This window comes from Leptinotarsa decemlineata, unplaced genomic scaffold (assembly GCF_025532065.1).
Source record: "Leptinotarsa decemlineata unplaced genomic scaffold, Ldec_3_MD MMD2_P_RNA_scaffold_2, whole genome shotgun sequence".
NCBI lineage: Eukaryota > Metazoa > Arthropoda > Insecta > Coleoptera > Chrysomelidae > Leptinotarsa > Leptinotarsa decemlineata.
In genome coordinates this window covers 20,190,790-20,218,637 of record NW_027412529.1, presented here as the reverse complement: position 1 = coordinate 20,218,637, position 27,848 = coordinate 20,190,790, and the positions used below count along the sequence as shown (strand labels likewise).

The window sequence follows — 27,848 nt, the reverse complement described above, 5'->3', positions numbered from 1 at the left end:
TCCATAGTATAGTATAGACACGCCTGTAGGAATTGTATGTCTCCATCTATCGACATGTGTAATGAAGTCTCTTTAATATCCAAAGTATCGACAATTCATTCTCCAGACGTACTAGTAGCCAAAGTGTATTCTAAATTGGGAATTGGAAATTCGTCATCTTCCAGAGTACACTTGATAGTGAATTTATAACTAGCGCAAGAACAGACAATTACTATCATCCATCTTTGATATGATGCCGATTTCTAGACGTTCAATCTTTTTTCATATTTCTTCTGAATCGTGTTTGGTATTTCTATCGGTAAATGGTGAATTGGTTTTATACTATCATTCAAGAATATAATTTTGATTTCAATTTTGACCACAGTAGAATCGAAAACTTCTGCATAATTATTCTTCAAGCTTCTGATACACAGTACGGCCCTGCTCCAAAGCTAATGGAAACGTTTGATAGTGAGTTGTGCATTAATAGTGGTTTTTTAGAGAAACTTCGCTAATTAAATTGAATTTTACGGAAGTTATGAGTGTCAATAGCGGGGGGAAACCCCCAGATGTAAATTGGACTCCAACATCCAGAGATATAACATTAGACGACGATGCCATGTTATTGGACACCCCGATAGGGAACCAAAAAATAATAGAAGAAACAAAAGTAGCAGAATTCAACGTAAGTAGAGTACCATCTAGATTACAAAGATTTTTAGAAAATTTTGGTGAACAATTAGCAGCCGATTCGGAAACAGTAGATAATATTGATGGAATTCAGAGTATAGGAGAAAAAACGTCAACAACAAACGATAAGGGACAAAGTAAAGAAATACAAAATTTACGCTATGGTCATATGAATACAGGTCCGTATCAAGTATATGTAGAGAGTACGGATGAATCGCATATAAATCCTATGAAAATTGGCGAAATTGTTTTGAATAATTGGCCATTGTTAGATAAAAAATTAAAAATATTGATATGGTTGGTAGAAGTCGAGTACGAATAAATTTCAAAGACTTTAATGGTGCAAATTATCTGTTAGAAGCGAATGAATCTAAAGTGTTCAAAGAAAAAAAAATTAAATCATACCTACCAAAATTCTTGATTTATAGAGAGGAAATTATTAAGGGAATACCTATAAATTTACACAGAGGAGGAAGTTAAGAGTAAAATCAAACCCCTAGATCAGTACGACAGTCTTGAAGTTGAAAATGTCAAACGATCCAATCGAAAAGTGATAGACGAAAATGGAAAGGTAAATTACGTACCTACTCAAACCCTTTTGGTAACATTCAAAACACAGAAGCTCCCTAAAAAAATTCATATCAATGAAGTAGTGACAACCGTCTACCAGTACGTCCAAAAATTTTTACTTTGTTATAATTGTTATCCTTACGGACATATTGGCAAACAGTGTAAAAGCAAGCCAAAATGCTGCAGATGTGGTAATAATCATTTGAGTACAGAATGTCAAAGTTTAACAAAAATCAATTGTTTGCATTGTAATGGGGAACATTTGCCTTATGAAATGATGGAACTAAATATAAACTATAACGATGCGGCAAAAAAAATCCTAAACAGAGTTATGCAAATGCCGTCAGCGGTAAATTTAAAAAAATAGAGACGGAAGCCAATGCGGGACCATCAAGGTCACTTTTTCAGAATAGGGCAAAACGACCTAGGTATTCATTAACAGAAATTAATACTCAAATGGCTCATAGAGGAATTATTTCACCAATTGAAATACCAAGAACAGTTGGAGGAATTTTAGAAAAACCGCAGTATAAAAATAATTTACGTGATATAAGTACTATAGGAAATATTACAGAAAAGGATTTAGTGAAATGTGTGTTAGAATTGGTTAGTTCAATAATAAGAACAATGAAGGAAAAAAACTCTTTCGAGGTTGATGAAGCAGATGTTCTAAGAATGATAAAAATCGGAATAAATAATACAAATATTCAACATTCGATAAATTAAAGACAGAATTAAATTTTTGTCAATGTTATTGTCGTTCAGCAGTAGCAAATAAAAACAATTTAGAACATCTGCTTGATCAAAATGATATTTCTTTTGCACTACTTTCGGAAACATGGTTCAAACCAAATACATATTATAATTTTTCTGGTTATAATGTAGTTCGATTGGACCGAGATGATGGTAAAGCAGGAGTAGCTATTTTGGTTAAGGAAAATATTCATTATGAACAAATACCAGCCAATATTACTTCATTTCTTGCCGTGTGTGTGATAGTTTATTTGGGCAATATCGGTAACATAACTATAGTGTCACTATATGTTAAACCTAAAACTATGATTCCAAAACAAAAATGGATTCAGTTTTTTAATAACGTACCGAAACCATGTCTGATAGGAGGGGATTTTAATTCACACCATACAGCATTCGGTAGTGAAGTTAAGGACTCATATGGCCAAAATCTTTTGGAATCCCTAGAGGAAACCAACCTAATATACCTGAACAATGGAGAACCAACTTTAGTATCATATCTGAATCAGAGAAGACGTGCAATAGATATCACATTATGTTCACCGGAAATATCTCAATATTTCACCTGGACTACAAGTACAGACCCCCACGGATCAAATCACCTACCAATCTCCATCAAATGCTCAATGGAGGAGGCGACATCAAAATTTTGGAAAAGAACACACAAAATATGGAACCTTCGAAAGGCAAACTGGGAAAAATATACAAACCATTTTGAACAAACAGAAGGAGAGGAGATGAATTACCAAGAGCTAATAAACGAAATGAATAAAGCCGCAGAAAAATCTATACCCAAATACCCCGACAAAGATAAATCAAAGAAGAAAACTGGTAAAATCTGGTGGAATGATGAATGTGATAGGACATGTAAGAAAAGGAAAGAACTGTATATCAAATACAGAGATGAACCGTGTATTGAAAATCTCAGTAACTACAAAAAGCAAGATGCGATGGTGAAAAAAATAACAAATAAAGCGAAACGAGACAGCTGGAAACATTTTTGTTCATCACTGAACAGAAATAATAATATGAAAGAAATATGGAATGAAGTTAATAGGTTCAAAAACCGGAAACAAAGTAATAGAAATCCAATAGTCGAAGAAGGGTGGATAGAAGACTTTCATAACAAAATTGCACCAGCCTGAGAGAATCCCTTGATAGAATTTGATGAAAGCCATATAAACAACGAAATACAGAAACCATTCACTCTCATGGAACTCAATATAGCTCTTCGTCAACATAACAATACAGCTCCAGGAAAGGATAACATTCATCACTCCATGATTGCGGAACTGCCAATTGAAATGAAACAAAAATTACTATCAATTTTTAATAGAATATGGAGTGGGCAAATAGAAATCCCTCAGAAATGGCACGAGTATATAGTGGTACCTATACTCAAACCAAAAAAACCCAAGAATCAAGTTGACTCTTATAGACCAATCACTCTTGCTTCATGCGTCATGAAAACATATGAAAGACTTATAAAAAACAGAATTGAAAGGTGGTTAGAATCGAACAAACTCATTCCGCATAATCAATATGGCTTCAGGAAAAAAAGATGTACTCAGGAAGCTGTTGCAAATCTGATAATAGACGCAAACTTAGCATTTACCAAAGGAAATTCCATATCAGCATTATTTTTAGATATACAAGGGGCATACGATAATGTGAATATGAATATTTTAAAAGGCAAGATGTAACAAATGGATTTTCCCCACATCATTACAAAAAATATATTAAACCTCCATCTAGACAGAAAAATATATATTAAAATTAATGGAAACATATTAGGACCTCGCTTTACTCAAGTAGGATTACCACAAGGCAGTATTTTGAGCCCTTTACTATTCATCATCTACACTGCAGATATAAACCATTCTCTGTCCATGTCAACCAAACTCATTCAATTTGCGGACGACTTCTGTTTCTACAGCGAAGGAAAAAATATAGAGCAATCTTTACAGGAACTCGACTCAAACATGAATATAGTTGGAGAATACATTAAAGATCTTGGAATGCAAGTTTCACATGAAAAATCAGCAGCGTGCTCCTTTTCCCGAAGCCGTTTTCAACAAGATCCAACAGTATCAATAGGACCATACATTTTACCATACAAAAGCTCAGTAAGATATTTAGGAATTGTAATAGATAAGAAGTTGAGTTGGAAAAAACATATACAAACAATTACAGTAAGAGCTGAAAAAAGTTTGAACATTATAAAAGCATTTTGTAAAAACAAATGGGGCGCTGATCCGAATACTGCTTTAACATTTTATAAAACCCTGATTAGGTCCATTTTGGATAACGGGAGTATATTCTACGGTAATGCATCAAAAACTTATTTGAAAAAAGTTGAGAACATAAAAAATAGAAGCCTGAGATTATGCTTAGGATTACTCAACAGCACACCCATCTCAGCTCTTGAATCGGAAGCAGTAGAACCACCACTAAATCTGCGTAGACAACTACTCAGCCACAAATTCATCACTAAATTATACGCCAAGAAAAGTGATTTATTACTCAAATTACATGACTTGAGCATTTTGGGACTGACCAATAAATATTGGCGTAAGAAAGTTTTGCCACTTATATGCAATAGTTATACCAAGGCTTCTAGTTTTGCAGATATAATATATTCCAATGAAATACTTCCCTTATTCCAGGGCAAACCACAAGATTACAATTATTCCATACGTACAAACTACCTCAATTCGAGGGAACTTCCTCACTCAACAATCCAAAATATCTTCAAAGAACGAATGTCCAAAGAATGGGCTAATAGAGAATATATCTATACAGATGGCTCAATAATAGATGATAAATGTACTTGTGCATTTTACCATTCCAATAATAAATATTCAGAAACTTTTAGACTATCTGATAAGGCATCGATATATACTTTGGAAATCGTAGCTATTCAAAAAGCCCTTGAATATATTAAAGGAAATGATAAAACGAATTTCATGATATTTACAGATAGCAAAAGTGCTGTAGATAAATTCAGAAATTTACAAATAGACAGCAATCTTTCACACATTCTTTTGAATATAATTGGTTTGAATGAAGAAATTCTAGAAAGTAACAAAACTCTAGAAATCGTATAGATCAAGGGTCATACAGGAATTGAGGGAAATGAAATTGTGGATAAAATGGCGAAGAAAGCAGGTGGTAACAATATTTCTAATATCAAAATACCATACACGGATCTAACGAAAGTGTCCAGGAAAGAAATGTTATATCACTGGCAGGAATTATACTCTGAATCAACTTCTGGTCAGAGATATAGGATAATTCAGGAGAATCCGCAAAAGTCTCCGTGGTACAGATATGAAATTAACAGAAACTGCATCAGATCAATCTGCAGAATGCGAACTAGACACGCAATGTACCCAGAATATAAATTCAGAATAGGATTAGCCGAAAATCCAAATTGCTCATGTGGAAAAATTGGTACGTTAGATCATCTAATTCTAGAATATATCGAAAATAAAGAACATATTGATAACCTATACGAAATACTGAAAAGTGAAAATATGATATTTCCAATAAGATTGGAAGAATTTCTTATCATTAGAAAAAATACAAATCTTTTTAAAATTCTATTCGAATATATCAAAAAATTTAATTTAGAATTATAATTTTACTTTTCAGTAAGTATGTATTCTCTGTAGGTATATTGTAGAATAAAACTAACAGGACTACCAGCTAACTTATAAGTCGCGTTCTGTCACGTCCCAAACGAATGTAAATCCATTCGTATATTGTAAGATGAGAATAAGAAAAACAGAAAGAAGGAAAAAAAAAGAATGGAAAAAATTAAAAAGAATTAAAAAAAAAGAAAAATAAACAGAGAAGAGAAAAATGTGTACATATTGAAATTCTTAGATAACTCACATAAAACAAGAAATTAATAAAAAAAAATAAGTTAAAAAAAAAACAAAAATGAAAACGAATATTGAAAAATGAATGAAATAGTAAGAGAAAAATAAAAAATAGAAAAGAAAAAGAAACACAACTAATTAGTACTGACTAAATACTAACCTTTAGAAATAAATAAGGATGTATTATAAATCTATAAAATATCAAAATATTGTAGGAATTTTACATGTTAAAATAGACTAGCAAATTGGTTATACCAACGCCATTTGAACTCATCATCACACACACACAAACACAGCTTCTGATAGTACATTTTTCAGTTCACCAGGTCAATACATAACTCGATTCTTGAACTTGATTCGTTATGAAAATGGTGTATATTGATTTTCTCTATCCATTTTCTACCAACCATAGCTTTCATCTTTCTATGAAAAAGTTTAAAGTTTGAAACTTTCTTGAGGAAACCCTGACATCATTATGTAACAGTAGAAATGAATTCACCCATCTCGAACTCCATATGCACCGGCTATAACATCTATTTTCAGCTGTACCATAATTTCTTCTGTTTTTTATAATTGCTTTTGAGAATATTATTTGACGTACATCTAGAAATTTTTTTAGGTGAACTCAAGTTTGAGTAGAGCCTTGATGATGACAGCACGACCAGCTATCCAAAGCGCTCGCATATAATTGAATATATATATATATATATATATATATATATATATATATATATATATATATATATATATATATATATATATATATATATATATATATATACATAAATAGATAAGTACTTTTTGATAATTACCACATTGATTTCAATTTAAGAGCCACCGGTAGACAGCTGTTTCAGCCTATTGGGCATCGTCAGTACCGGGCAGGCGGTCCTCGATTGAAGACAAAATGAGAAAAACCAAGAAAGTACTTGATAAAAATAGCTGCGTAAACGCAAGCGAAACATAAGTGGAACCACTTATTTCATGGAATTATTTTCCAGCAGCCTGATTGCATTACCTTTTCTAGATTTTATATATATATATATATATATATATATATATATATATATATTTAACTTAGAAACTATTTTTGGGCACTTCCGTTCTGCTGATCACCCAAAGATAGTTCCCAAGTTTTGTCCCTAACAAGTCAGCAAAAACTGTCTTTTTATATACATATATATATATATATATATATATATATATATATATATATATATATAAAAATTTCATTTTGACGGCCATGCATGGCACTTACTAGTGGCGTGGTAGCAACTAGAAAGAAAGGAAACAGGAAATATTTGTAAAGTGACAATTGACATTATGACATTTGAAGTTTGAAATTTGAAAATTGACAGTATAACCAAAACAGGATTACCAAAAGGCACACCAACTACAATGTTGACACTAGCATATATATATATATATATATATATATATATATATATATATATATATATATATATATATATATTCTGTTCCTCCTGTTCCTCCTGAAATGGAGGAATTCAAAACATCGAAAGAAAAAAGGATACTTACATTACCTCAACTAGTTATTCAAAAGTACTTTGATGTGGAAAATATTAATCACTCTTTAAATTTCTCTGTATTCATTCGTATTTTCGAAATGCAAGTATCCATTATCATCCAGTATTTTCAATGTAATCATTTTTCAGAATCAATGTTTTTTATTCATTGAGTATTGACAGTTTCTAGGAATTATTGAATAGAACTGGCCGATACTTGATGAAAATCTTTATTAAAAAGCGTAAAAAAGTTTACGCTTGAGATAGCTAATGTATAGCTAAACACGTGTCGCGGTTTTTGTAAAACCGTTTATAGTGAAAATCATATAATTAACTGTATTAATTAGTTCCAAGGATTCATTGAAAAACTGAATGCATTTTTCCCTTCAATTTTTAGCATCTGTCTATTGACAATGAATTTCATTTTGTCAATTGCAATATTTTTATAGGTGGAGTCTGATATAGGTGGCGATGCAATACTACTTCTTTATTTTCTAGGAAATCAGCCCTTCCAGCAATTTCAGAATGTACTTTGTTTTGCTATCTTGGATAATCTCGCTATATATATTATGTTCATGTGTACAGGAGGTAACTGATGAAGTAAGATTTATTATATAATTTGATATATGTTATATTTGAGATCAACTGTTTGGAATGAACAAAAATCCCTCATGTGAATGAAATCAAAATTGTTATGTATGTTATGTATTCTCAAGAATTTGCTCAGTCTCATGTTAGCAATTCAGTGCATGGATGGAACACTTTGATATACACTAGAAATTGCAGCAGTGATTGACAAAAATTCGAATAATTTGAATTTTTTCTAATCGTATCAGTTTAAGAATCATAGTATCACCTATAAACTTCAGATCATCAAACTTGATCATAAATCTCAACATGCTGAACGAATTCCAATGCACGATAGCGAAAAAATCATTCATAGATATTGTACCCTCAGTAGAACCTTTGCACTATCTCAAGGACACACTCGTATCTCATGACTACAATTTGAGTGAAACGAACATTAAAGAACTCCTATCGATTTTAACGGATATAATAAGTGAAAATTCTTGTGTTGTGGATGAAATATGAACTTACCAGTTGAAGCTCTACAGGTGTTAGTGGATGTAATTCATATATCTTTCTTGACAGCTGTGTTTCCATCGTGTCTTAAAACTGCAGTCATCAGTATGAGAGACCACTACTGGACAAACCAGAAATTTACAAATATCTCCAAAATCACAGAAAAGAGGATACTACTGTTCTAAGATTACCAATATCAGTTCGACTTCAATCCAAGACAAGTACCAACTACCAATGAGCTTTCTATTTTGTGGATTACAGAATACTGCTCCGTTATGAACTGTTACGGGTTTACAGAAATAGCAAGAAACTGGCTGCAATCATGTCTCTCCAACAGAACTCAAATTTTTTAATTTCTAAAAAAATACTCTGATCCTTCGAATGTTGAATTCTGTACTTGCCCAATCCTTTTTCACATTCATCTGAATGATTGGAGTGAATTAGACATTTAAGAAACATCAACCATGTTTGCGGATGATACTGGGTTGATGTGGAACAAAATCAAATTGAACTTCTGGTTAACAGAGCTGCGATTAAAATTTTCTTTGTTAGATATAGCCTTCTATATAGCTATATAGCCATAGCTTCCTATATACAGCAAAACCTTGGCGTTTGATCGAACTTGGCATGCCTTTTTTGGTATTGGCTCTCGTGGGCATTCGGACGATTGAAGTTTGGTTTCTATTCACAATCATATACCCAGGACTCATCACAACATATGATCCTTTCAAAAAAATCTGTATCGCCATTGACGTTATTCAATAATTCCTGAGCGATACTTATACGACGGTTTCATTGGTCAAAAGTAGAGTAGCTAAGAGATCATGGGGCCGATGGCAACAACGTTTTATGGGAAATACCATGTAAATTTGGAGAAAAAAGCCAAGCTCTGTTTTGCAAATTCTTGTCCCAACATGGGATTCTCCATGAGACAGTGTTTCCAGATTTCCCCAGATCCACAAGATTTCATACACCATTCAGATGTCGCACGATCCACTGTATTGAAAAAAAATACTATCTAGCATTAAATATGAAATTCAGTTTTTGCCACCCTCGTGTGGGTTGAATAATTTCCCAACTTACCTGTTCCATATTGAAAAGTCGGGTCTATGTGTGTGAGCGGCTGAGAGCCGTGATGTTGTTATCGATATAAGACAGATGTTGAAGTACTGTGAAGTGAGGACATTGAATGACGTGCATTTGTATAGATAATATTGTCTAACACGAACTACCACATATTTAATAATGATTCAAAATGTTACACTATATTTTCTTGAAATATTACAATTTGAAGAAACATAGTAGATGAAACTGAAGAGTGTGTATCACCTCACTTTGGTCTCTTTTTCCCCACACATTGATCAGACCTGATGGTGAAGTTTGGTTTAACCTTGAAACTGAATGCTAGGTTTTTCTCGAGGGTCGAAATTCCATGTATGCCGATGACACAACAATCATTGTGACGTCCTCAGTTAAATTGAAAATAAAACAAAACTAGTAATTAATGAATTCGAATGTTGGTGTAGAAATAATCATTTGAAAAATAATGAAGATAAAACAACATTTCTTCAGTTTTCATGTGAGTATCAGCGCTCTCTCCAAATATATCTAGGTTTCGAAACAACAGAATATACATAATTCCTTGGAACACAACTTGACAATAAATTATATTTCAATAATCACATCGAATACACAAGTATTCATATATAGTATATATATATAGTATATATATATATATATATATATATATATATATATATATATATATATATATATATATCTGGTTTGTTGAAGGAGATACACAAAAATGTTTCATAAAAAAGTTTCAGGAGTTCATGAGAACTATATTTTGATATTATTTTTAAATATACAGGGTGTTTGGTGTAGGTGCTACATTCTAAAATTCCATTTTTTGAAATAGAACGCCCTATATATCATTACATATTCAGATGCTACGTTAAATTCTGATATCATTTCATGTTTGGTTTTTGAAATTCGGTTACGGCTTTGTTGAGTTATTGCTTAAAATGTAAAGTCTTGAGAACGACTATTATTTTTTTAAATATCTCATACAATTATTCTCTCTGCATCAGATCACATGAAAATTAGTCAAAATTTTTGGTGTTCGAAGTAATGGTTTCAATTTCGAGTTGTGAAATTCAGTCAGGAATCATTTTGAATATGAAACAATTGCGAAATTGAAAGAGGTGTATTAGAAAACAAATCTTTAATTAATAACAATGTAAATAATATAACTTGATAAATCATTTCATAAGAATGGTAGGTACCTAGAAATAAGTCATAAAAATTGTTCAAAGTGATGCCCATTAGATATTATACAGGCTTCGAAACGTCGAATCACTTCTCTCGTACGAGTCGCTCTTATAATATCAGGCGTACTATCACTGCACGCTAGTCGAATTTTCATTTTCAGATCATCCACATTCAAAGGGGGAGTAGTGAAAACAATATCTTTTAAATAACTCCATAGGAAAAAATCAAGCGGTGATAAATCTGGGGAACGAGCCGGCCACCAAATTGGACCCTTATTACCAATCCATCTATTTGGGTACGTTCTATCCAGATATTCAGTAACAACCTGTGAATTGTGAGGAGGAGCACCATCTTGTTGCCACCAAATTCCATGTCGTTCTGCTATGGGAATATCTTCCATCAACTGGATCAAATCATTTTCTAGAAAATGTAAATATCGCAATCAATTGGGATTTCCATTGAAAAAGTAAGGTCCTATGATGCGGCCATTGAACAATCCACACCATACATTAATACCCCAAGTAGTTTGAAAATTACTTTCGCGGACCCAGTGGGGATTTTCTTGAGACCAATAGTGACTGTTATGTCGATTCACAACTCCATTATTGTGGAATCGCGATTCATCGCTCCACAAAATTTGACTGAATATGTTAGGACTTTCATGTAATATTACCTGAATACAAGCAATGAATTCAAGTCGTCGTTCAAAGTCCGTGGGTTTCAAACCTTGTACCAACTGAATTTTGAATGGGTGGTATTTATTTTCTTTCAGAATTCTCTGTACATTAGATTTACTCACACCGACTTCTTCTGCAAGAGTACGGATAGAAACATGTGGATGAATAATAATATGAGCCAACACATTGATCTCTAAATCTTCAGTTCTAACAGATCTCGTATGATGACGATGCTTTATAGTAGAAGGAAATGACCCAGTTCGCAATTTTTCTACAACTCTCGAAAAAGTCATTCGTGACGGAATGGGTCTGTCTGGAAAACGTTCTTGGTATAGACGTTGTGCTTGACGGCAGTTTTTCTGACATTCCCCAAAAATTAATAACATATCAATGCAATCACTTGGACTAAACGCGAAAGGCATACTGGAGTTTTCGCACAAAGAACACAGTTAGTGTTTTGCAAAGAATCACTGAATCGAACTGACAAGTAGATACAATTCAACAACATTTGTTACTATGGCATCGACAAGCATAAGCTACTTGATGAGATTGTGCAATATAAAGCAATTCACCCTCAAGTTAGTCACATTCTCATGAATTTCAATATTATATTCAACTGATATCGATATCGTATCGGAGAGGTGAGAATAATGGTTTGTATTCAGTAGTAGTCTAGTTCAATTTAATAAAAGATATAGACTGGATTCGTGTACCAGTAAATAAGTTTTTTTGAAACTTTATATTTAAGGAAAAGTGCAATAACTCATCAACGCCGTAACCAAATTTCAAAAAACAAACATGAAATGATATCAAAATTTAACGTAGCATCTGAATATGTAATGATATACAGGGCGTTCTATTTTAAAAAATAGAATTTTGGTCTGTAGCACCTACACCAAACACCCTGTTTATTTGAAAATTATATCAAAATATAGCTTCCATGAACTCCTAAAACTTTTGTATGAAACATTTTTGTGTATCTCCTTCAACAAACCAGATATTGCCTGTCACATAAAATGTGGGACACCCGGTATATATATATATATATATATATATATATATATATATATATATTGTTATGATATTTATTGTTTATAAGAATTTTGACCAATGAGACTAGTTAATAAGTTTGTTCGTTTGAAATACAGGTTAGATACGTTACCTTAGTTAGTAATTTCTTATCTTTTGTTCTCAGTAAAATGGTTACGCACACAATTGAACAACTAAATCATTCCTTAGTTGGTTTCCATTGAATTTCAAATGTCACAATCCAGTATTGAAAAGATCAGTCACCAGATATATATTTTCCTGAAACACAGAAACAAATTAATAAAACCATTAAGATCCATATTAGAAAACAAAATAACATTACCATTTTATTCAAATTTATCCAAATCAATATTTTGAAAAAGTTTCAAGTTGTGAAGGGAAAAACACTCAGTATATGAAAAAACCATGTAGCAAAAATATTGTCTAGCCTACTAGGTGAGAGAATTGGAGAGAAGCTCATGAATTTTACCAAATGCAAATTTCAAAAATTAATTTTGTAGAATACAGAACATGAATTGTTATAAGACAAACAATATTGTAAATATTGGATATTAGAGTTTGTTTATGAGTACAAATGGTTAATAAACTAAGTGTAGTTTGAGTAAAGTGCCAGAATTGACAAATTAGAAGGTTTTGACAGCATCTAGAATTTTCCATAATTGGTTGCCAAGGAGATTTGGAGTTTGTTGAAAGGGGAAGCTAAAAGGAGTCGATGATCAACGCTGGAACGAGAAGCACGTACAATTTTTGAAATATTTGAAAATTGAGTTGAAATTGAGAATCAATGAATCAAACCTATTAAAATACATAAAGATTCAATTATAAATAAATATATATAGTGAAAAGCAGATAATTGAACTTACCCATAGTACCAATTGGGAAAATTGGAGTTGAAAGAAAAAACATCCAGATCAATTCACCGCACCAACAAGGAAAAGTTCAAGGTATTTAGAAATCATTTATAAAACTCAAACCGCCATTCACTGAACCTGTTTGCTGATAGAAGGAATCCAGGAGAGATATTTCAATTTCTCGGTGTTAGAAAACTCACTGAACATTCATTCACCATTTTAAAAAAACATTGAGAACAATAACCATTTGTAAACTAGATATTAATGATTAATTTATAAATATTCACTGAGCAGCCATTTTAGTATTCTACGTTGTAGCAGTTTATTTTCAACAAGGTTATACCACGGAACAGCAATTATTATAGAGTGGTACTTTTTTGTGTAATTCCATTCAGGATTTAAATTTTAAGATATTTTTGCAGGTATAGGTAGGTTGAGGTTAATTGTATTAGTACCATAATTTTTGAATTCTATATTATATTTATTATCCTTTTGAAATTTTATTTGGCACAATATCTTTGAAAACATCCAAGACTTTTCCAAGAACTCTACCTGAGAGAGAGAGAGGGCGCTGCATGCTTATATAAATCCGACTGAGCTTAGCTGAGATAAAAATCAAAACTCTAATAATAAAATTCTGAACTCATTTATTGAATTCAAATTAAAAACAATACAAAAAAACAAATTACTAATTATCAACATCACCAAAAATTATAACAATATATATATACATATATATATATATATATATATATATATATATATATATATATATATATATATATATATATATATATATATATATATATATATATATATATATATATATATATATATATATATCTATGTGTGTGTGTGAGTGTGTGAGTGTGTGAGTGTTATAAGGTTCTAAAAAAGTAGAAAAAGCTCTGAAAAATATTACTGCTATGGGTGGGAAACAAAATCTACTAGCATTCTTGGCCAATATTACAACACAACGTAATCAGATGAAATTTGAGATGGGAAAAGAAGCAGGCCTGATTAGCCGGAAAAAGACAGCCTCTAATCGACTATATTGGGATGATTCAGTATCGGCTTTCAATTCGCGTATCCGGACTGGAGTGATTAGTAATCTCAGGCATAAGGACCCTATCTCATTTTTGATCGACTGTATGACGAAATCAAAATGCATTAATAAAGGATGCATTTTCAAAGGTTAATATGACATTCGGTGGAGAATTTGAGGTTGTCAAAGGCGATCGAATCTTAAACGAATATAAGTATTTCACAACATCTAACGCATCCATCCATAGTAACACTGATATGAATATGTGGTTTGAGGAACATGTTATGGAGCCAATCATGATAAAGTGAGAAGAGTAAAAGCAGTAGTGACTTGGGGGTTGAAATAAACAAATTTGTGCCGCAGAGAGGTTCACCATACATTGAGCTTGTTTTCAAACGACAACAAGCATGCATAAATTTAAAAAATCATGATAATACCTGCTTCGTTTGGGCCATTGTTTCGGCGTTGTATCCAGTTCCCCGCGGACAACATTCAGATCACATTCTATCTTATCCTGACTATTCGAATGTTCTGGAGTTGAAAGGTATTCACTTTCCGATGACAATTATTCAGATATACATATATATATATATATATATATATATATATATATATATATATATATATATATATATATATTCGAAGAGATCTCTCAGTCAACGTGTATGCGTTGAAACTCTCTAAATCCAAGTATACAGTAACCCCGCTGAGATTGAGCATATCAAAAAATAAAAGCAAACATGTGAATCTACTCATGATTCAAGACATGTATTACAATGAGAGATGTGAGGATTCAATAAATGTCTATGATGTTACGTCACCAACCAGAAAACACTTTGTTTGGATGAAAGATCTATCTAGTTTGGTGAGTGATGAACTCGACAATCATAATGGAAAAAAATATTTTTGCAATAGTTGTTTTTTCTATTTTTCCACGCAAGCTAAGTTAGATAAACACCTTGAAGACTGCTCAAAGACAAAGGAATGCCTATCAGAATTACCCATGAAGGGAAAACATGTTTTGAAATTCAAAAATTTCAAAAATAAAATTACATTGGCTTTCGTCATATATGCCTATCTGGAGAGTGCATTGGTATCCACACAAGATGGCAATAAATATAAACGACACATTCCGGCATCTATTGGATATTATGTGAAATGCTATTATGATGATACGCTATCATTTTAAAATTGTATGAAATTATTTGCCGGCGAGGTCATTTTGCTGAAGATGTTGCAACTGTGTTCCAGTGTCCATTCGATATATATTTCAGGCTAGCAACTCATTGTCATATCCGTGACAAACCATTCACTTCATCAGACAAAAAAGTACGCGACCATAATCAACATACATGAAAATAATTATCGCGGACCATCACACGAGTGCAATATAAACTATCAAGATGATCAAACAATTCCCATCGTCTTTCATAACTTATCAGGGTTTAATGCACATTTTACTATGAAAAATATTGCATTGGATCTCAATGAAAGAGTGGCCATTTTGCCGATAACAAAGGAAAAGTATATTTCCTTCACTAAAAATATTTCAGGTAGCAATATCCACTTCAGATTCATTGATTCATTCAGATTCATGAGTTCTTCGCTGGATACGTCAGTATCATATCTATCAGATTTTCCAAATCTCATATCACAGTTCCCCAACTTCTCGAATGATGAACAGCAGATTTTGCCAAAAAAAGGGTGTAATGCCGTATGACTATATCGATTCTTTCGAAAAATTCAATGAAGAATGTTCACCCCCTATCGAAACCTTCTACAACAAATTGGAGAATAAACCGTGTCCTAGGAGATCTTACTCACGTGCCAAGTTGATATGGGCTACTCTCAATGTAAACATTTTGGGGGAATATACGGATCTGTATTTGAAGACGGATACTTCTGACTGATGTCTTCGAGCAGTTCCGCTCAAGTTGTCATAAAACTTACGGTTTGGATTCTGCCCATTATTTCACTCTGCCTGGCTATACATGGGATGCTATGTTATTCAAAACGAAACAACAATTTGATCTTCTCACCGATGTAGATCAGCTGCTGTTTTTCTAATAGCGAACAAGAAGTGAACTGAGTAAAATTTGCTCCAGGCGAAGAGTCTCAGCTGATAACAAATATTGATATAACAACTGTCCTGATGATGCTTCGGATGATCATTACTAGAAGTCGACATGGAGTATCCAAACAACTCTCAAGATATGATGTTCTACTTCTATCATGTGGATCCCAAGACAAAAAAATCACGAGTCGAAAGTACATCGTATGTGGAACAATCTTTCGGCTCGTGATTTTTTTGTCTTAGGATCCACATGATCGAGGCAGAACGGTACATCCTCATGCATATCGTGAAGGTTGTTTGGATACTCCAGATCAACTTCTAGTATATAACCTTCCGAAGCATCATCAGGCACAGTTGTGATATCAATGTTGGTGTCCATCCACTCAAACCCACCATATGGTAGATATTGAGACATTGCCCAACATCGAAACACAGTAGGTATGAGTCAGCTTTGGCTTCATCATAATTGTCACCCATGTATTTGTTATTAGCTGTGACTCTTCGCTTGGAGCAAACTTGACTCAATCCACCTATTGTTCCCTTTTCGAAAAACAGCAGCTGATCTACATCGATGAGAAGTGCAAGTTGCTGTTTCGTTTTGAATAACATAGCATCCCATGTATAGCCAGGCAGAGTGAAAGGATGGAAAGGATCTAAACCGTAAGTTTAATGACAACTTGAGCGGAACTGCTCGAAGACATCAGCCAGAAGCATAACATCCGTCTTCGAATGCAGATCCGTATATTCCCCCAAAATGTTTACATTGAGAGTAGCCCATATCAACTTGGCACGTGAGTAAGATCTCCTAGGACACGGTTTATTCTCCAATTTGTTGTAGAAGGTTTCGATAGGGGGTGAACATTCTTCATTGAATTTTTCGAAAGAATCGATATAGTCATACGGCATTACACCCTTTTTTTGGCAAAATCTGCTGTTCATCATTCGAGAAGTTGGGGAACTGTGATATGAGATTTGGAAAATCTGATAGATATGATACTGACGTATTCAGCGAAAAACTCATGAATCTGGATGAGTCAATAAGTATGAAGTGGATATTGCTACCTGAATATTTTTAGTGAAGGAGATATACTTTTCCTTTGTTATCGGCAAAACGGCGAAACTTCCATTGAAATCCAATGCAGTGTTTTCTGTAATAAAATGTGCATCATACCCTGATAAGTTATGAAACACGATGGGAATTGTTTGATCACCTTGATAGTTTATATTGCATTCATTTTGTGATGGTCCGCGATAATCATTTTTAGGTATTAAATGATTAAGGTCACTTTTTTGTCTGATATAGTGAATGGTTTGTCACATATATGACAATGAGTTGCTAGCCTGAAATCTCATTCCTGACTGGCTGATATATCTATATCGAATGGACAATGGAACACAGTTGCAACATCTTCAGCAAACTGAGTTACCTCGTCGGCAAACCATTTCATACAATTTTCACTACGAAGCGATCGATAAAATGATAGCGTATCAAGATAAGAGCATTTCACATAAAATCCAATAGATGCCGGAATGTGTCGTTTATATTCATTGCCATCTCGTGTAGATACCAATGCACTCTCCAGATTGGCATATATGACGAAAGGCGATGTAATTTCATTTTTGAAATTTTTGAACTTCAAAATATGTTTTCTCCCCATGGGTTATTTTGGTAGGCATTCCTTTGTCTTTGAGCAGTCTTCAAGGTGTTTATCTATCTTAGCCTGCGTGTAAAAATAGTGAAAACACCTATTGTAAAAAAATTCTTTTTCAATATGGTTGTCGAGTTGATTACTCACCAAACCAGATAGATCTTTTATACAAACAGAGTGTTTTCTGTTTGGTGACGTAACATCATATACATTTATTGAATCCTTACATCTTTCATCGTAATACATGTTTCGAATCATGAGTAGATTCACATGTTTGTCTTTATTTCTTGATATTCTCAATCTAACGGTATTACTGTATACTTGGATTTAGAAAGTTTCAACGTATACACGTCGACGAGAGATCTCTTCGAATATATTTATCTGAAAGTGAATACCTTTCAACTTCAGAACTTTTGAATAGTCAGGATGTTATCTGAATGTTGTCCATGGAGAATTGGATACAATGCCGAAACAATGGCCCAAGTGAAGCAGGTATTATCATGATTTTGTACATTTATGCATGCTTGTTTTCGTTTAATTTGAGAATGCAGCTCAATGTATGATGAACCTCTCTGCGTCACAAATTTGTTTATTAACCCCCACGTCATTACTGCTTTCACTATTCTAACTTCATCATGATTGGCTCCATAACATGTTCCTCAAACCACATATTCATATCAGTGTTACTATGGATGGATGCGTTAGATGTTGTGATTATATTCGTTTAAGATTCGATCGCCTTTGACAACCTCAAATTCTCCACCGAATGTCATATTAACCTTAAAAAATGCATCCTTTTTCAATGCATTTTGAATTCATCTCACAAAAAGGTCTTACAGTCGATTAAAAATCCTTATGTCCTTATGCTTGAGATTACTAATCACTCCAGTCCGGATACGTGAATTGAAAGCCGATACTGAATCATCCCAATATTCTTGATTAGAGGCTGTCTCTTTTCGGCTAATCAGGCCTGCCAGGACGAATTACAATTCGTCTTAACCTTACCTTGGCATAACTCAAGTTTATAATTTTCATACTTCACGAGATTTTACAATATTGTTTCTACAAATGCACGTTATTTTATCTCCTCACTTCACACTACTTCAACACCTGTCTTATATCGATTACAAGATCACGGCTCTCGGCCGCTCACACACATAGACCCGACTTTTTAATATGGAACGGGTAGGTTGGGAAATTATTCAACCCACACGAGGATGGCAAAGACTGAATTTCATCTTTAATGCTAGATAGTACTGGGTCGAGCGCGCGAATTATTTCATTTTTTTTCCAATACAGTTTGGATAGGCGGTAAACAATCTTCATTGAATTTTTCGAAATAATCGATATAGCCATACGGCATTACATCCTTTTTTGTCAAAATCTGCTCTTCATCATTCGAGAGGTTGTAGAACTGTGATATGAGATTTGGAAAATCTGATAGATATGATACTGATGTATCCAGCGAAAAACTCATGAATCTGGATGAGTCAATAAGTATGAAGTGGATATTGCTGCCTGGAATATTTTTAGTGAAGGAGATATACTTTTCCTTTGTTATCGGCAAAACGGCGAAACTTCCATTGAAATCCAATGCAGTATTTTCTGTAATAAAATGTGCATCATACCCTGATAAGTTATGAAACACGATGGGAATTGTTTGATCACCTTGATAGTTTATATTGCACTCATTGTGTGATGGTCCGCGATAATCATTTTTAGGTATTAAATGATTACGGTCACTTTTTTGTCTGATATAGTGAATGGTTTGTCACATATATGAAAATGAGTTGCTAGCCTGAAATCTCATTCCTGACTGGCTGATATATCTATATCGAATGGACAATGGAACACAGTTGCAACATCTTCAGCAAACTGACTTACCTCGTCGGCAAACCATTTCATACAATTTCCACTACGAAGCGATCAATAAAATGATAGCGTATCATCATAAGAGCATTTCACATAAAATCCAATAGATGCCGGAATGTGTCGTTTATATTTATTGCCATCTCGTGTTATTTCATTTTTATTTCCAATACAGTGGATCGTGCGCCATCTGAATGGTGTATGAAATCTTGTGTGGGGAAATCTGGCAACACTTTCCTATGGAAAATCCCATGTTTGGACAAAAATTTTCAAAACGGAACTCTTAGCTAGTTGACCAATGAAACCGTCACATGAGTATCGCTCAGGAATTATTAAATAACGTCAATGGCGATACAGATTTTCTTGAAAGGATCATATGTAGTGGTAAATCCTGAATATATGGTTGTGATTGTGTCTCAAAATACATCATTTAAGAAAAAAAATATGACGTCAATGTGTACAAGGTGTGACAAAACACATTATTTGAGAAAAAACATGGCTGTTCAACAAGGCTCTGAAGATCCCTCAGAGCCTACTGGCTGTTTCAAAAATAAATCATTAACAAAAAAAAAAAAAAAAACAAAACATAATAACAGTTTAACGTAAGTGTAGCGTTTCAACGTGCCATCCCAAAGAGAAACCTATTTATAGTCAAAAGTGTTGTGGAGTTCACGTTTGAAAATGGGAGGGAGGCAATGGGGTAGCAAAGTACTTAGCAATGACATTTCAAAATAAGTTATTTTACATGCGTTCCGATCGATTTTCGTTCTTGTATTTGAATACATGTCATTTGTCAAATGTTAGGTGGAAAATGGGGGATGAGTTCAAAGAAAACAAAAACATGGTAGTTCAACGGAGCTCTGAAGTTAAAACGTGCGATCCCCCATTTGTACAGGGTATCTCGAAATACATCATTCAAGATAAAAAATATGACGCCAATATGTATAAGGTGTGGAAAAACATGACAGTTTAACGGGGCTATAACGTTTTAACGTGCAATTCCTCAATGTGTACAGGGTGTGGCAAAAATACATCATTCGAAGAAAATCATATCAGTTCAACGAGGCTCTAACGTTGCAACATGCGATCCCTCAATGAGTATGATGTCAAAATACACCAAGAAAAAAAAAACAAGGCGTCAATGTGTACAAGGTGTGGCGAAATAAATCATTCAAAAAAACATAATAGTTTAACGGAACTCTGATGTTCCAACGTGCGATCCACCCCTCAATTTTCTAATGAGGAACATATACAGTATGTAAATTTTTTTGACCCCGACGACTTTCACCGCATGCATCTGTCATCATTTCGAATGTTTTTGAGCAGTCAATACCATTCTTCATACAAAACTACAAGTCTTTAAGTCTTTTTCGATAACAGAAAATTGCTAAACACGCACATCCTACTAACAAACTAAACATGCTAAACAGCCAAAACTGCGAACATATATTCAATATAAGTGGAACATCATAAAAATAAAAAAAAAAACTCCAATCCAATGTGCATATCCTGTGAAATTTAAACAATCACCTTATTTTTTTAACAGTCCGCTTATTAGTAGATATTTAACGAATATAGGTGGCACACCTCGAATATAGGTTGTGATAGTTGTCATAATTCGTGGAAGACAACTGAGGTGAGAACATTTGTGATTGTGCACGCATGAATGATTTTTATGTCATAATGAAAACAATATATATCACAGTGTTATTTATAATTCTACGATAAAGAAGATCAAATTTTTGACAACGAAGCCGTTATGCAATTGAACTACAGAATGTTGTGAATCATTCTGATTCAATTGAAGAAGAAATCGCATGAGAGAAGTACCGTGTTCATTGTTGCCAAGTCTACTGTTTCTGCGGTAGATCTTCTATTTTGAATTGCCAACGACTGTTCGACAATTATAGAGATGAAGTTACTTGCTGACTTAGTACACTTTTTTTAATAATCATTGAATGTCGTTGAATATCGAAAGTTAACATGCATGCATGTAAAATTTATTTTTTACGTAATCTACTACTCAGCATGAAAATGACGTGTCAGTATGGCCCAAATTCCTGTTTCACGAACACTATATATAATATTTACCACAACATATGTTAATTCTGAATCGGAACAAATTTTGTTGGGTCAGGTAGTATTTTCAAAAATATCAAGAACTTGATTTACTTTAAATAATTCATCTCATATAATTAAATCTCAAAAATGATTTCTGTAACACATTCACCCCATCCAAAGATATCATAAGATATTTGACATTGGGCTAGTGTAAAATACCGGGTGAAAACGAAATCACACGGCGCCATTCAGTTGTTCATGAGCTATGAAATTTGGAATTCGAAAAATGGTATAATTCATCGAAGTCATTAGTTTTGATGATGAAACACGGTTCCATCTATATAGGGTGAACCTAAGTCAAGAATTTTCAATATAGTTTTTTTGAGTTTTTGGTCGAATATCAATTTTAGCAATCAACTCTTCTATATCCTTCCTCGATGAAAGCTGGGAAAACTCGATTGTAGATCAGGGCATGTTTATGTTTGAGTGGCGATGAACGTCAAGTGCGTTGATGATACCCATGATCGGGCCAAAGCCAGATTCTTTGGGTAGCTAACCAGTGCTATTTTGCAATTCATTGCAAATGCAATTGCAATTCATTGCAAAATAGCACTGGTTCGCTACCGGCTACCGTTCGAGCCGGACGTGGGTGTTCACACACTCAAATCGACCGCCGTGTTAGTCGCTGGGCAGAACGATCGATTTTCACTTGTTATCGTCCAACCCGTGTTAGGAATCACACGTTGAAAGGTTGGTTAGGTTAGTTCCAAAGTGAGTGAGTCTATTCGACCCTCCATCGAAACCCGCGAGGGTTTATTGTGGCTCACACCTATTCACACTCGGCCAAATAAACCCAGCTTCTTAACGAAGACGATAAGTTTGTATGGTGAGTGGTATTTCAGGTCAGATGGTGACCTGAAATACCACCGAATAAGGTCCCGCTGGGAACTGATTTGGTTCCCAGCGGGGCAGGCATGTTAATGAGGTAGTCAGATAGTCGAGTTGCAAGATTCTCACCTTGATACCCACGACAACCTCCCCATATGAGGGTTTTTGCACGTCAGCTATACCTGACGATGCCTTAGATTCAGCCGTGCAAGGCTTTTTCGCCTCTGGTTCTGGTGAATCATTACTTGAGCGCGAACGTTTGCTAACCTGCTCATGGGGGTTTCTTTTCTCACCTGAGAAAGATTCTGCGTACGCTGTCCAAGAATTTGTTGCAAGGCGGTTTTATAAGATACCCCGCTCTTGAGAAGACGACTCTATAGACTCAGCGTCAGAAAGAAATTTTGAGTTTACTCTGTCCATGAAAGTCCCACGAGTAGCTAGGGAAAGGGCGCCCGGTATTTCGAATTTTCCGTAGAGACAGCTAATAGGCTTAGTGTCATTCATCCTCGCGGCACGGATACACACACCTTAGGATGAAGCCATCGCTGGGATGCCATTCAATTAGGGAATAACAGAACCACAAGTGATTTTGTTATTCCCGTATCCAGCGGGGCTACGTGGAAGCAGGCATCCGATGGCCGGTTACGTTAAAAGGTAAGACCTCGTTAGTCTTTAGCCCGTACAAGTTCCGACTTCTGAGGGTTGTTGTCGTAGAGGAGCGACAGCTGGTTAACGGAGAAACAGATTGAGAAGTTACTTATTGTGAGTTAATAGTGAGCTGTAGATGGTTGTTCACTACATAATATACTGATTGACGTAGAACGTAGTGAACCTTATCTTACATGAAGAATAAATCCAGTGTGTTTTTCGTTTCCCTAGTATCGCTATTCTTATCGTTTATTACTCTAAAAATCGTACTGTTGGAGTTTGGATTTATAAGCTGCATTTTCTATGTGGAAATGGCAGCCTGCATCCATTGATATAACTGAAGAATATCTTAAATTGATAAATGAAAATAAGAATCGTAAACTTTCTCAGAGGTATACTTGTAGATACCGACTTCTTAAATTTCTGGAACAGAATGGGTTTGATGAAATTATCTGTTGAATGGTAATTATCTCAATCACACTTGTATATCTCGTTCAGAAGTCGTCAAAAATTGAAATGATTATTTTTCGTCATTTTTTGTTTATCGATTCTCCAAAATCGAAAATCATCTGCGGAAAGTGAATATGGAAGGCAAAGTACCAAATTTGCCTAGGAACTTTTGAATTAAATGCAAATAGTGAATCATTCAACATGTTTCATTGAAAGTCAATTTTGCCGATATCTTTCTAAAAACAAAAATATATTGATTTTTGATGAAAATGTATTCCTAGAATTTGTATAAAATTTCAAAATTCAATTTATAATGAAATAAGTAGTAGGAAAATAAACTGTTGCTGTTGTGGAATATGGTATGTGCCGGTATTTACTGAAAGAAGTATTTTTCCAGACAGAAAAAATATATTGGAATTTATATCAGTGTCACTGGGAAGATTGGAATAATGAAAATAGAGGAATACTACTGCTAATGCTTGTGAAGCTCAGCAACCCTTGGACTCTCAGTACAGGCTTTGTTGTGAACAAAAGACTAATGGTAAAGGTGGGTATAGTATATTTTGTTTGATATTAATGAAAACGAAATGAGTCACTCAACATCAAATTACAATATTATGATTTTAAATTTTCTGTTCCAAATCAGAAATCAAGCATTAGAAACTGAAGTGATATTCTGATTCGAAATATTTCTTCTTAATGTTGTTTGTAATTCCTGCTTTGGAAGCAGTTTCGAATATTTCAGTGAATAATGTTATATTATACGGTGTATTGTACCGAAAACGAAACAAATCGGATATTTTCACGACATATTTGTTGGAAAAAAAACACGCAATCTCATAATTCAAGGGGCCTTTGAAGACCATCACTCTTAGAATTCGAAAAAGAAGACTACTGAGTGTGATTCATCATCGAAATGGTTTTTTATCAAGGATTCATATAGACTGTTCATTACTTAACGTTTCATTTTGACTCCTTTCTGTAAGTGAAATAATATGTGCCTTATTTGAAATTATGATACTTCATTCAAAAGATAATGAGAAAAAGTCATGAAAAATGACATTCATGAGTAACACTTTGAAACATTTTGGAGCATTTCTCAAGTAACTGGATAATATTGTTTTTTCGCTAGAGGGTGCCAAAAAGAAAAGTTACATAGTGAACAGTCACATGGATGAATCCTTTATAAAATCACCCCTCTAATGATACATCACACTTAGTACTAAGGATCATTGTCATCAGTTGAGTGTATCATAGAAAAATGTCATCTTTGAAGTAAAAGTCAACCTGTTTTTCCTTTTTTTCCCAATATATATGTTCAATGCATAAAGTTCTATTTGTTTAGTTTTCGGTGCCGCCTTTTGGAATAGACACGACAACTGATGAAAATTTGTAGGAATGATGGTTCTTTCCAAAATTTATCTTTTCCGAAAAGGTACTAGAAAACGATGATCGTTATAAATCATCCAAAACCAATATCTATCATTAAATAAACTTCTGGATATCGGGAAAACATTGAATCATCAAATCCGTAATACAATATATTAAAAATGTATTTGGGGTGGAAAAATGTGGCCAAAATGATAGGTATTTGCTATCTGAATTTTTTTTAAGGAAATGTTTGAAACAATCAATAAGATAGATTATGAATAGTATTGAAATAACAATATTTTTCAAAATATAACCTACATCTCTGATTTCAGTATAATTGCCTTTGAATTAGGAGTTTCAATTATTCAATGAGTACTTATTTAGTATATTGTTAACAATTAGGCTGGGAGCCATTTTTATATACAGATATTCCAATTCCAACCTACTTTCTCGTCTTTTATTTTTGCTAAGCTAAAGTTAGTTTTCAATGTTTTTATAGTAGACAGTACATCAAAGATGTGGGTTCGGAAAATAGACTGAAATCAATTTTTCACTACGAAGGATTCATTCCCTCACGACTCCCAAAAGTTGAAACTTGTTTCAATCTAGAAGGAGCAAGATTTTCAATATAATCTGTGGTAGGAGTCCATTATATCTCGTAGTGGAGTGTAGTAGATTTGCGAAGCATAAAAACTCAAAGTCGTCTCTACAATGTATTATCATCCTCAGATGTTAGAACGGTGAAACCCTCAATCAGTACATGTTTCAAACCTCTATGGGATCATCATCAGCTAATTATTTGAACATTATGAAAAATATTTTTTGTTAAATGGAGGAAAGAAAATTATCACATATTACCAATGAATAAATGGTCACATTTCATGTTGATAGTAATAAAAATTTTTATATTTAGTAAAACGATACAAGTTCATAACATCCCAGCTTCAATCATTCATAGCTAGGATGTTATGAACTTCTATCGTTTTACTAAATATAAACTTTAATTACTATCAACGTGTCGTTGTGACCATTTATTATTCATTGGTAAAATGTGATTATTTTTTTTTCTCCATTTAAAAAAAGATTCTTTTACACAATTTTTGAATAATTAGCTGATGATGAACCTATATAGTTCAGGTTCGAAACACATACTGATTGATGGTTTTACTATTATAACATCTGAGGGTGATGATGAATTGTAGAGACGACTTTGAGTTTTTATGTATCGCAAATTTTAATATAATTTTTCCTGCTCACACAAGACTCTATATTTCAACCAAAATAATGTGTGAATATTAATATTGATCAACCAACAAATATTAATTTGAAACCTGACCATACTGATTTTAAACTTGTTCACTCTTATATTTTAAATAGCTTCATACGTGATGGAAATACTTCTGAAGGATTTCATTTAGTTTTCTTTTTCAGATGTACAGATTGGGAAACGCTTTAGTGTCGTACTTTGTATACACTCTTCGATAATTCGATATGTGTGATATTTCCTAGTGGAAAATAAAACATATTGGAATTTCTATGATCGTGTCGATCAGTTAGGAAAAATATGAATGGAAATACATGAGGAAAATAGTTACTGAAATTGAAATTTTTTTTTTACAAAAAATTGAAATCAATCATATTTATCCAGATGTATAATGTATTCCTCTTTTGATTGAATATAATTCAAGATCAGCAGGGCCAGCGTGGGAAAATCAGACAGTCGGTCGAAATAGAAATAGGGAGCAATTCAAATTTCAGAAAATTCTGATTGGTTCCGGCTTTATTTTCAAGAAACCAAAATTCACCGTTTCATTCTTCTATTTGTTATTCACCATTCATGAAGACATCGAACTCTATTATTTTTCGTCGAGTAACAATGAAATACGGTCAAGATTCTCGCGGTTTTTGGTAGGCTAAACGATTACACAATTTTATGTGGTTACGATAACTTGTCTTGCAAAGCACTTTTTTTTGAGGTAATCTTGTCCGTTATTCATATACTTTGTGATTTTTATTGCCTGTTGAAAATATGAAACTTTATTCGATTTGATATAAAGTGATGAAGTATTTTCAATTGGAAAAATGGTACTCGTATTCAAAACAAATTCTCTTTTTCCATTTGGTATGAACTGAATAATATGTTTGATATTATCTCATAAAAGAATAAATGCACTTCAAAGTCATTCATTTTTCTTTGAAGCTTCCCAAACAAGTAGTGTTCATAATATCTTCAAAGTTAAGTCGATGTGATTTCATTTCGGTAAATGATATTTTCATGGAACAATTCCATAAACATCACCATCATTTTAGTTCAACCTCAATAATTATAAATGAGCAATGGATTTTTTCAGGCGAGTATGTTTTTTTAGTTAAACAGTGATTTTGTTGAGTAATACTTCTCTCCGGAAGCCCCTGCAATAAATATAGGGTATTCAAAATGCTGCCAATTGATATAA

The 27,848-nt window shown here is 33.4% G+C and overlaps 1 protein-coding gene across 2 annotated transcripts; it reads left to right on the top strand.

Annotated features, from left to right (window-relative positions):
- On the top strand, positions 1-27,575 carry LOC111505740 (uncharacterized). 2 transcript variants are annotated; one of them, XM_074185237.1, is made up of 4 exons: positions 3-664; positions 7,901-8,002; positions 24,419-24,568; positions 26,824-27,575. In XM_074185237.1, the coding sequence occupies exons 1-4, from the start codon at positions 518-520 to the stop codon at positions 26,875-26,877; spliced, it is 453 nt and encodes a 150-aa protein (XP_074041338.1). In that variant the 5' UTR covers positions 3-517; the 3' UTR covers positions 26,878-27,575. The 2 variants fall into 2 exon arrangements, with proteins under 2 accessions (XP_074041340.1, XP_074041338.1); XM_074185239.1 differs by lacking the exon at positions 7,901-8,002 and having other exon boundaries at positions 1-664.
- Positions 27,576-27,848: the final 273 nt, after the last annotated feature.